Source organism: Pteronotus mesoamericanus, unplaced genomic scaffold (assembly GCF_021234165.1).
Source record: "Pteronotus mesoamericanus isolate MK-2021 breed Mesoamerican mustached bat unplaced genomic scaffold, CSHL_Meso_final contig_182, whole genome shotgun sequence".
Lineage (NCBI taxonomy): Eukaryota > Metazoa > Chordata > Mammalia > Chiroptera > Mormoopidae > Pteronotus > Pteronotus mesoamericanus.
In genome coordinates, this window is record NW_026555078.1 from 14,521,061 (window position 1) to 14,533,584 (window position 12,524).

The following is a 12,524-nucleotide window of genomic DNA, read 5'->3' on the forward strand; positions in this document are numbered from 1 at the left end:
TAGACCCTCAGTAAAGGGTATTATCAACACTGTTGGGAAGGAAAATCAAGTTATCTCCACCCATTTTAGTTTGGCGTGTAGTCAATCCGTAGCCTATGAACAAGACACATTATGGTGGTAAGTCATAATCACACAGTTCTCCTGTAAGAAACCTGTTACACAGTGTTGAGGAAAAGGAGGCAGGAACCACTGTGAGAATTGCATTTCATTCCTGTCTTTCTTAGTACTTCCCATAATGCAAAGCATTTAAGGAACTTATTTCTATTAGGTCAAACGCTGCATTTTACTATGTAAAGTACAATGGAGAATATGATGCAGCCCTTTGCTTTGGAAAAAAATGAACTGCGGAACTACAGTCTTCAAAGTAAAGAAAGTTGAGGAATTAGAAACCACTTTACATACTTGATGTGTTTGGCTGATGTCAACACATCGAAGATGACTTAAAAGAATCTTCAGGTTTTCAAGGCATCCAAATCCAACACATTTATTGACTTAAGATACGCAGCACTTAGAGCCTGATATAATCAATCCCTACCCACCCCCATCCCGGCCCACCACCACCACCACCTACCTACCCTCAGGGCAAAGGGACAACATACATTTCTAGAAAAGAAGCCATTCAACTCCAGAAATAGAATTTGCTAGGGGAATTATAATGGAAAGTGGGGAGAAGATATTCTGCTTAATCATCCCAATAAAGAACTGTTCTTTTATTTCTCATAGTTTATGAGTCATCTGCCTCACTCCCAAATGGCCGAACAATACTTATGTTGTAGTTGTGCAGCTCCTTTCTCATATGGACAGGCTTTTAGGGAATCTTTTCCTCTCCAGGGATACCCTCTTGCAAATAAATAGAACTTAGAAAATTACTTCTTGAAAGGACCATAAATATTGTTATTCTATTCAAGGGACGCTGAGATTCAAAGGACTGCACCTCCTAGCAGCGGAACGCCTCCCTGTCCTACCCCTTCTCTTAGCCCGAAGGGATGCAAAATCAGACCCCAACAATGCAGTGCTTCCTTGACACAGGCTGTCATCATGTGTAAATGCATCTCCTCTGTACTGTAGGGTGGTGGGAAAACCAACAGGAGAAAAAGCTCATTCTCTTCCTCATTTCTCAGAGGTTTGATCTGGGAGGGAAACACAGGTACCTTTGTAGCCAGTTAAAGTAAAAAGCATTAGGCTCATGCCTCTTCCCTCTGTCTTGAAATATGCTTCTTCCCTCCTAACTCTGCTCTCTGCTTCTGGTCCCTGTCCTCCTCATCCATTCTGTCCCCTGCTGCCAGTGATCTTGATAAAGTAGAAACTGAACCCAAGTCTCCTTAGAGCGTCTAGTGGTGGAATCGAATTCCTTACATGGAAAGGCTGTCTTCACCTGTCTCCATCCTCCCCCTCATCTTTGACCAAATCCCTAGAGGCACATCATTTTTGCCAAATTGAGCTTCTTGTAGGTCTCCAAACTGGCCAAGCTCTGGAATATACTTCCACCTCCCATCCACCTGATACATGTTGTCCTTCAGACTCAGCTCCAACTCCACCCGAGAAAACCTCCAAGCACCCCCAACCCCAACCACCGTCATGGCAGACAGCCCGGCTGTCCTCCTCCACGCTCGCACAGCGTGCTCCGGACCCATTCCGGTAGAGCAGTGTGCACTCCACGCTGTGCTTACTGGCTGACCGCCTTCTGACTTTTTTGAAGTCAGGGACTGTATCCCACCTGTAACTCCAGTACCTAGCTGAGTGTCTATTACATGGGAGCAGCTGACTTCCTGTTAAATTCAACAACTGAGTCACTGGAGTAGTTAAATTAACAAAATTTCAACAAAAAAAAAAGAAGAAAGGAAACACCACCCTAAAAACAGTAGCTAGAAGATGCAAGCTGTTGACCTGTCCAGACTCATTATTTCACTTTTTAGATCCATTCATTGTATTTCTCTCTGAACACCAGGTACCTTCACATTTCAGACTGTCTCATTCCTTCATCATATGTTTTTACTGCTCTTAACACTTAGTGGTAATTAGTATTATCTGCACCCACAGGTTGCTGCTCAAGAAGCCAGCGTAGGTATTGTTTCATACCGCAAAGTCAGGAAAACAAAAAGCAAAGGCATTTTCTTGTGAAGATCTTTTGCCATAATATAGGGAAAGAGTAAGATGACCCAAAATAATTACAAAAAAAATAATAGGTCCTGCCACAAACAAAGAGACTGTCAAGTCACTGCAAGAATGGAAGAGAGTTTGGCTCAGTGGAGTAATAACATGAAAACCATCCAAATGACTAGACTGCTTCTATAAATGGGAAAGTGAAGAAATTCTAAACTATCATGCCCCAAATCTGTATCTTCACAATTTACAATTGGCAGAGAAGTCAACCAGTTATTTGTACAATTCCCACAAATCATTTTTCCTTTCAGTGGAAACTTGAAGATCATTGTTCTACATATAAAGTCCCTGTGTAAGAAGATCTGTGCTAGGTTCTCAGAATTCAAAATCCACAGAGTTCTTACCATGAAGAAGGGGTGAAGCCTACAAGCAGGTACAGTTGTCTAGTTTTATCTGGTAAATCCGTTCATGAGGAGCTAGGACCGCCTTGGATTGCCTCTTAATGTGCATCAGTCCCTGTCCCCATCTCCCTCCCCTGAATTTCTACAGGGACATGAAGACCTATTCTGACAATTAAACAGAATATCTAAACACAACAGCCTTCAGTATTACTGAAAGGGCCCTATAAACTTCGAAAATGAACACTATTCTACAGCTACCTTGGAACTTCAAAATACTAATCCAGCATGTCCTTTTCATTAATTTTAGTATATATTGGCATATATGTAAATCTTCCAAAAGGGGATGAAGGAAAAAGAGTTACCAAAATGGCTGGAGAAAGGCCTTATTAGTCGATGTCCACTCAAGAGACAGACACTTGTGCTGGCTACCTGTGAGACATACACCCAGTCACAGCCAAGTAAATGATCTTTCAGGTGAGGAGTAATTTTTCAAAGCTGTTTTTGTCTTCATCACATCTCACAATGCCTGCTGATTGCAAACTGTGCAGCGACCTTTGGAAGCCCAATCCTCTGCACAACCAGCAGCCGAAAGGTACCTAAAATGCCTGTGCCTGGCTTGCCGTTCTGAGTCGCAGCAGCCGGACATGGCAGGATCGGCGAACCATTACTGAGTTTGGAAGATGCCTCTCCGAAGGGTAGAAGCAGTGTCTGCCGGCCTCTCATGAAGGCAGTTTCAAGGGTATTCAGGATAAAACCGACAGATCTTCTTCTTCCCCAAGGATGTGTTTTTCTTTAGATTACAAAACAGGAAATTAAAGTGCTCAACCAAAAATCCCCAATAGGAAATATAAATCTCTAGAATGCTTTAATGATATTAATATCACCCAAGTGCCTAAAAATACTTTCTTAAAATAAGTTCAGAGAAAATGGCATCCTCTTGCCCAAGCACTCAAAAACCCTGCTGTGAGAGACAACATCCCTGACCCAGAAAATAATACATTAAGAACTCAAGTGGCCTTTTTTCCTTTTCCTTTTTACAAGTGCTACCTTCTATCTGTAGTGAATGAACTAAAACGAGACAACCCCTCCACGGCAACCGCTCAGAGAGGCATTTGACTGTTTCCAGAAGTAGATTAATGTGCTTGCGGGTCATCCCAGTATGGGATGCTGTCACACCTTTTTAAGGTCCCCCCCAAAACGGAATCATGAGCCCATCCCCAAGAGGTCTCGCCTTTGTTGTTGTTTCTGATGCATGTATCTGGGTTTTCTGCCACTCTTTCTGAAGAACACAGAGTTCAGCCCCCTCCCACAACTGCTGCTGTCCAAGAGGCTTGACAGCTTGAAGGTCTCTAGAGAAGAGATACCAAGGGTTACACAGGGCACCTTTCAGTCCAAAGGGATAATGGGAACAAGAACCTTCTCTACCTTGCAGGTCAGCTTTGGTCAACGCAACTTTGTTAGCAAAAGAACAGAAAAGGTGGAAACAATAACCAGAGGTTAGTAAGAGATAGAGTAAACCAGGGTAACATTACAGAAATGAAAATACAAACAGCATAACCAACATCACTCAGACAGACAGTTGAAATGCTCTACAGGTTCTCCAGAGACAGCACAGACGGGGGATGCACAGACCAGGGCGGAGCAGGCCTCATCAGAGCCATGTGAGCAGAGCAGGAACAGGGAACACTAGACTTGACAAAGCACAAGCAGTGATCACAAGAGCCTTCCCCCATACACACAGCCAGCCCCCAGGCATATGGTCCAGAAAAATGATTCCCCGTCAGTCAGGATACACACCAAGGAATAAGGGTAGCACATGGCTGGGCTGAAAGACACGTGTGCTCAGTCAGACAGAAGCCACAGAAATAATCCCACACGCGTAGGGATTAAGCATGGAAGAGTCATGAGGGAGCAGTCCATGTGACCTCCTGAAAATGCCGCCAAGGACCGTAGCTCCACAATTGGGCAGTTGCATCAAGGTGGTTTGGGACTACCAAAGAGTTTGATTCGTTTAATTTATAAAAAATAGCCAAATCCAAATGGCTGTGGGCAAAAAGCCACCAAAGCAATGTCCCTTTATTTTATTTGTGCCAATCTCAAAATGGAGAATGGCGTTTCTCTCAGGTGTTTACCATCTGCGATTGGGGAATTGCATTTCTAGCCAATACATGCCTCTGTAGCAAAGCTGGCCTCCAGAGGGAGAGATATTTACCAGCTGAGTACTGAATCAGGCATTATTCTAAAATTCCTAGCCCAAATTGAGAGGTTGTAAGTCACTGTCAGATGTTGGCTAAGAGCTGTTCAGAAATCACACTTAATCTAAATTATATACTCTGCATATATTAGAGACATAAAAAGAAAACTTAGGTCAAAATGTTGTTTTCTTTCTTAGTATAAACAATTGAGAGCCAATGAGTATTGGATTAATATGTTTTAAAAATAATTTTAAACTCTTTTGGATTATATATAATGGAGAAAATAATACATTTACTAATTAAATACCTTGAAGTGTCATTATCAATGACATTGACAAGAACGTACGCTGTATCTTGGCCTATGTGCCCCAGATATGTGAGAATGACACATATTTAACATCTTGAAGAGATTCAGGTCTTAGTTCTTAGTAATGACTCATCATCCCCTACCTGTTTCCTATTCAATACACAGAAATGACAAATCAAGAAATGAGTCATATGTCCTGTGATCCCTATACTGCCTAACACTCAAAGGCCTTCTTGAGGCCTCCTACTCTACACAGACCTTTAGAATGACAATGACACTTTTTGCAGTATCTCCAAGGCTCTGTGTCCTTGATTTCCCTCCCCATCATCTCCCACAGCACCCTAAAGAGCTCCTGGGATCTCTTAGAAGGGCTTGTTCACAATGGTGAAAATTCCCAATGACAGCAATTTATGCCTTAACCCACTTTTTGGCCATTTTTCCTGGCCACTTAGGCTAATTATCCAAGTCATCTGTGTACAATAAACAAGGACCTTCTTCCCTCAGCACTCATCCCCCACTTCATCCTCCCCAGCGGGGCGGACATAATGCGCTATGGGTAACAATCGCAATTATCTCCATGGCAATAGAGTGCAGTGTTATTAGGCCCATGGGACTTGCCATAGATTCAGACGGTAAAGCCATCAAGTCACAATATTCAGCTTTGAACAATCACCCATCTTCAGAGGAAGGTCAGAACCCACCATAATGCCTGTGATGAGTCACACAGAAATGCACATGGAGGTGTAGGTAGGGATAGGAACACTTTCTCCAATATAATGTGTAATTTCCTTTAACTAATGCCCTTTCTGCTTTTCTTAGAGCTTTCTTAACTAGGATCTATTCCCCCCTTTATACTATACATTTTAATCTCCTTTTATAAAAGTTAGTTTAGACTTCCTTCTAACCCAGTACTATAGCTTTATGTCCTTACATTCTGATTTTTATATTCTGGAGAACTGCGCTTCCAATATAGTGGTCACAGATACATGTGACTACTGAGTACTAACAGGGGTGTGGCCTGAACTGAGCTGTGCTGCTAGTGTAAAACACATGCTCGACTTCCAAGCCTTAGTATGAAAAAAAAAGAGAAATGTTTTAACATGCTGAAATGATAATATTTGGGATATGTTGGTTCAAGTTAAATAAAAATAAAATTAAAATTAACTTTAACTGCTACTTTTTACCTTTTTAATATGTAGTTACAAGAAAATTTTTAAAAATTACTCATCTGTTACTCATTATATTTCTAGGCACATTGCTGTAGAGTTAAATGGATGATTCCTATTAAGTTTTTAATCTGAAGAACTGGTGGTATGATAAAAATCTGTAACATTTGAAGAGTGCCTTATGCTTTTTAATATGTGCTTTTATAGTATGATGTAACTTGCTATGATGAATTATTCCAGGATAACTGGAATTGCTGTCATTCCACAATCTTGTAATTTAAGATACCCAATTTAATTCCCAAATGCTGTATCTATTTCAGGATTGCCTTCTAACACCCAAAAGAACTAAAAGCAGGGCAATAAGACAAAAATTCTTAAGTTAACTGAAACTGTGCTTTCCCAGGGGAAGAAAGCAAAGGGGCTACTTTAAGTGCTTGGTGATTCCCAATCTTCTGACACACACACACACACACACACACACACACACACACACACACACCCATATTAGGTGCACAGAATTTAAGGGATAGTCCTGGCTGAGGGAAACTGTGACCAATCAGACTTATTACTAATGCCTCATGGGAAACTGATTCTTAGGAAAAGAGAAACAACTTCCATACTGCACATCAGCCTGGGAAGCTGATGGGAAGCTTCTATAAAAATGTGCTTTAAGGTGGCAAGCAAACCCAGATGAAAGCTGGTTAAGAACAGAGTGATAAATGAAGCTGAACACAGGAGATGAATGAACAGGTTTGATGTACTAAATCAGCAATTTTCAACCCATGTGCAGCAATAATTTTTAAAGCATGCAATACCTGACTATTTAGTCAGGGGCACTGACCTCTTTTTCCTTAGACTGTCAAAAAAAAGAAATGACAACAACCAACACAACAATAGCCACCTGGTGCAAATGAATCAAAATTATACCTTTTTTTGGTCAGATCAGCAAAAAGTGTATTTTTTGGTATGCTGCAGAATTTTAGTAATTAGTTTCTGTGTGCCATGAGATAAAAAGCGTTGAAAATTGCTGTAGTAAATTAATGAGAGACACAAGGAAACACAATAGATTGCACAAAGGACCATGAGGCTCAACCAGACAAAAGAACACGCAGATCCTGGTGACAGGCCAGAAATCTCTTTGCCCCTACAGTTAAGTAAGAGTCACCTTTTCAGCCCACCCAAACCTCTAGGAAAGGCTGAAAATACTCACTGCTGCCCTCTGCTGATTAGAACTACTTTATTTTTATATACAGTAAAGAACTGTTGGACTCAGGAACATCTGTAAAGTTAAGTGAGTATCTAAAGAGACAGTGGATCACCTACAGAAACAGGCTGAGCATGGTTTGTTGTGCTGCACTGGTGAGCATGCAATGTCTCACCATGAAATATGTCTCACATGAAATAATATTTGTAAATAATAATCCTACCATTTACTGAGTACTTACTATGCACATAACGGGCATTGTATATATATCTCTGATTCATGGATATTACCTACCAAGGTAAGTTTTACTGCCTTACTTTACAGGTGAGAAAGATGTAGCTCAGAGAGGTTATGTGACTCATCAAATGCTACACCGCTAACCAGAGCTACTGTCCAGACCTGAATCCAAGTCTTTTCAATATCCAAGCCCACCCACAGGACACCAGGGCTCTGCTTAGCCGAGCCTGACATCTACAGAGTACTCAATAAATGTTAGTTCCCTTCCATCCTTAGGGCATTCTGACATCAGTGTCCTACCTCCTGCTGTGTTTGCATTAAAAAGTCACCATTAGCAACATAAGAAACACTTTGCTAAAGGTGACATCCACATAAAAGTCTCTGGTTTGCACCTCCCCAAGTGTTAGAGGATAAATAAAAGTCCACCCTTCAGCCATGCTGGAAGCAAAGGCACAAGTCAGGAGAAGCCTGATGTCAATGCCGAGACAGGCCCTCAATCAGCTAGTATGTGACAACAGGGAGACATCTGCCAGCATCCATTCCTGGAGCCTGCAGCACATGTCTTCACATACTCAGCAGTGACAGGAGGACGCTGATGGTGATGCAATGTCGGATGGTGAATGGGGATCAGAAAGGACTGGTAGACCGAGGAAGGGGGCACCGGCAGAGGCAGCGGAGAGGCTCGGCGCTTGCAACAAGGCTGCAGCATAACGAGAGAGAGGGCTGTACCTTCACAGCCCCGCTCAATCTGTCCGCTCCGATGGAGGGCATCGTTGATGAGGTCTGGCAGGCGCCCGTTCAGGTCCACAGATGCCAAACAACCCTGGAAGCCATCCCGGGAGGCCACAAGCTTTGGGAGGTTGCTGTACATGCCTTGGGCCAGACCCGCCATGTAGAGGTCACCTGGAGCGGAAAGAAGGTAGTAAACACAAATGAGTAAACTACTGGAAACCTTGCCAACTAAACCCAATGTACTTAAGATCATTTACTTAGATAATGGTAATAGAACTGGGAAAGAGAAACAGCATAAACAAAATAACTGCCAGAATTTCTATATTGTACAAAGAAAACAAACGTTTCTTATGTGTTACTATTTTATAAACATCATCTCATAAATTTTAATCATCATATATAGTCTATGAGGTAGGTACTGTTACCATTTTATAATAAAGATTAACCACATTTTCAACAAAACCATTTATTGAGTGCTTTTTATGTGCCTGTTATCAATAGTATGCTGAGGGTCTTACAGTCATTATTCCATCAAACTTCCTAACAGCCCATAAACTTAGCAACAATTACTATCCCCATCTTGAAAAAAAAAAGTATATAAAAGCTGTACCAGGCTACAAATTTTTTACCAAAATTACACAGACAGTAAATAGTTCAACTGAGGTTCCAAAAGCTATATTCCTTCCTCTGTGTGAGGGTCTCCCCTCATTTTTACATATTTTTTTATCTTCACCTGAAGGTACTATTTATTATTGATTTTAGAGAGAGGAAGGAGGAGAGAAAGAGAAACATTGATGTGATAGAGAAACATCAATCAGTTGCTTCCCATACAAGCCCCGACTAGAGATTTGAAACTGCAATGTAGGTATGTGCCTTGAAGGGGATTTGAACATGCAACCTTTTGATGTACATGATAATGCTCCAACCAATTAAGCCAGCCCACCATGACTTCATTTTGACACTTATCACCTCATCCCTCAGTCCCAAGGTACACAGGAAAAATGAGCCATCCCATGAAGAGTGGTCTAAGTAAACACTGAACACATTGCATCATGGTACAGTTCCATGTTGGTAAAATAGAATATACATCATGCATCGAAAATACACCTGGAGTTTGCCTCTGGAAACACACTTTCAATAGTAGGAAATGCTCTAGCAAGGATAAACTCCTTCACAAGGTTTACCTTTCAAATCCAGATTTTTGGCACCATTGATAACCTGAGTGACCACCTTAGTGTCCACTTTCAGGCTGTGAGTGTTACTGTTGTCCCGGGTGATGACAACATTGTGCCACTGGTTGTCATTCAGGGGGCGGTCACTGTTGCCTTTGATCACGTTGGGACCATTTCCGAGGTCAAACACATAGTGGATGTACCTAGGAGGGAAAACAACCACCCAGTGACTCAAGATTCCCTGAAGTCATTTAATGGCAGTATGTGGATAATGACATCTGGGTCTTCAAATCCCTCACACTCAACTGGTATTGAACAGGATTAATTAAAGCTTGAGTTAGAATACAGGAAGAGTCCGAGCCTATTCTGTCAGACTTCACTTTAATTTCTTACTTACAGAGTCTACTTTAACACTAGTAAAAATCAGAGCCAAAGGTAGAGGGCGGTGCACTCTGCAACAATAGGGGGCGATGCTTAAAATCACAGTCAATCAGGGGTCTGTCTTTCAGGCTTTGTTCTGGCTTTTGCTTTTGTTTTAACTATTTCCAGCACATGGTAATAAAAAGTCTTGAAGATAAAACAGGTTTTTCAAATTTGCATTTATGGTCTCATGGTACTACTAAAAATATCCATACTTCATTTCTTCCTATAAATTGAGCGATTGCAGATAGTACTGCTGCCCCAGAGACAGAGGCAATGTACCCTATATTCTTCTTTTGCAAAGGTAAGTTTTTTTTCCATAGGTTAAAGGCTACATTTCATAGTAAAAAGTCTGATAGTATTGAGTTAGCAGAAGATTTTAAATAAATGTATTCTCCTCCCAGGCCTGATTATTACATAAATATTTGTAATCAATGAGGATGAGCGCATGGATCACAAATAGAGGGTGAGGGGTACACTGGACACGTCTTTTCATGCCCATATTTTATGTAAGGCTTGAACTGAGATATCTAGTATAAACTATATGATCCCTTCCACTTACCCTTTGACCAGCTCAACCGCAATGAAGTCATTGCCATCACCACTATTGAAGAGAATAAAGCCATCAGCTGAGGTGGTCTTGAACTGGAAGAAGAGGTGCATGGAGGTGTAGGCCTGCAGGGTGGCTAGGCTCAGGTAGCTGCTCTTGGTCTTGAAGGTGACAGGGTCAGCGATGATGTTCCTCAGTCCAAAACGCGCCTTCAGTTCACAGTAGTCAATGTCGCCATTTTTGCACAAGTCGATGTAGAGCAGGCCGTTAAACATGAGGCTCTGCAAGTGGCCGATGAAACTGGAGGGGACAACGGAGATGTAACGTTTCTCGGTCATGATACCAGTTTCAATATTGTGGAATTCCAAGCGGGTGTGATCTCCCAGCATTGTACCTGTGAACATAATAAATGAAATGCCAACAAGAAAAGTTACCATGTTTTGTCATGGCACCTTTACTATAACTTTTAGATCTGATTCCCCTCCCCCCCTCCATACACACACAATATTCAGTTTTGATGAACCAATTACAGAAAACAAAATACTCAATACAGTATATATTTGACACGGCCTCAGATGGGGAGCTGGTTTCAGGCCCAGCCCAAGTTACAGAGCCTGCGCCCCATGTTCTCCTCCAGCTGCTCAGTTGTCCCATCATCTATGAGAAAATGTGAGATCATGGGTGACTCAAGTGAAGGATAAAACTATCAGTTTTCTCTACTCAGAAGAACAACTGGGTACTGGTATATACTATAAGAAGAAAAGACATTTTTGCCCTGACCCTTGTAAACACACAACAAACAAGCCTCAGGTATTCACTACCAAGTATTCCTTGGTGTAATAATTCAGCACCTAATGATTCAGTAGCTAGTACAGTCATGCACCACATAACGATGTTTTGGCCAACAACAGACCACAGATAAAAAACAGTCCCATAATACTATAATGGAGCTGAAAATTCCTAATGTCTAGTGATATCCTGGCTGTAGTAATGTAATGGGTCCAGAACTTGCGGTGTTCAAGAAAATTATTGGATATTCTCTCACTCCCCCCAAAAGGTGGGCTGCCATGGGGGATAGGAGACCTGGAGCAGGGCCACTGAGAGTCATTTTGCATGTCAATGCAAACAGCAGGACAGCTTCATACCTCATATGCAAAGATGGTTACTCTGTAATCTCAACAAGGCTAACCAGGAAGGTTTGCAGAACTTTAACGCAGGATGTAACTGGGAAGGAAATACAGGGCCCGAGTGAGAGAAAACGGGACACAGACACAAGGGAACAATGCGAAGACCACACGGGAAGACAAAGAGAAAGGAGTCTTGCTAGCAGGCCATGAGAAGGTGCCACATGGTTCTGGATTGATGACTGGAGATCTCAGCGACGCAGCTGATGGTGCCGGGAACCGCAAGAGGCCTGCCAAGCCGAACTATGGACTTCCGTTCTTTTTTTTCTGAAGGACGGTACCCCTGACTGGCCAGACTGGGCAAAGCGGGGAAGGACAGGACTGCATGTGCTGGTGGGTGTTTTTAAAGGGATTTTGAGATTTAAAGGCGACATTTAGACATCATTCAAAACTTGTACAACTTTCGAATAAATAGTTCCTTTCCTTTGCACCAAACTCTGCTATTGAGAGCCATAACTCTTAAGTGTGGCAGTCCAAGAACCTAGAACAGAAGGACCCCAGGGAAGGGGGGGGCAGTATTGTAGTAACAGCCTCTGGGGCTCCCCCACCAACGGGTCCACGTTCAGTAACAGCAACATCATAGTGCCCTGCATTACTCACACGTTTGTGGGGATGCTGTTGCAAACAAACCTACTGCACTGCCAGTCATATTAAAGTATAGCACACACAGTTATGTACAGGAACTAATATTGGATACTTGGTAAGGCTAGTGAACAACTATGTAATGCCATATTCTTTTATCATTATTCTGGCACATACTCTTTCTACTTATAAAAAAAGTTTGCTGTAAAACAGCATGCCATGTTACACTGGCGGCAGCCTCCTACAACTTGTGTTTGTTGCACCTCTTTGA

At 42.0% G+C, this 12,524-nt stretch overlaps 1 protein-coding gene across 12 annotated transcripts in view; it reads right to left on the reverse strand.

Annotated features, from left to right (window-relative positions):
* NRXN3 (neurexin 3) overlaps positions 1 to 12,524 on the reverse strand; it is a 1,414,514-nt gene that overhangs the window by 765,752 nt on the left and 636,238 nt on the right. For 10 of the 12 annotated variants that reach the window (XM_054567201.1, XM_054567200.1, XM_054567197.1 and 7 more), the window contains 3 exons: positions 10,500 to 10,881; positions 9,530 to 9,720; positions 8,343 to 8,516 (listed from right to left, as the gene is read on the reverse strand). In XM_054567201.1, the coding sequence (XP_054423176.1) occupies positions 8,343 to 8,516; positions 9,530 to 9,720; positions 10,500 to 10,881 (747 nt within the window). Of the gene's footprint in view, positions 1 to 3,929; positions 3,957 to 8,342; positions 8,517 to 9,529; positions 9,721 to 10,499; positions 10,882 to 12,524 lie in introns of all 12 variants that reach the window. The other 2 variants (XM_054567192.1, XM_054567203.1) reach the window with 1 other exon arrangement.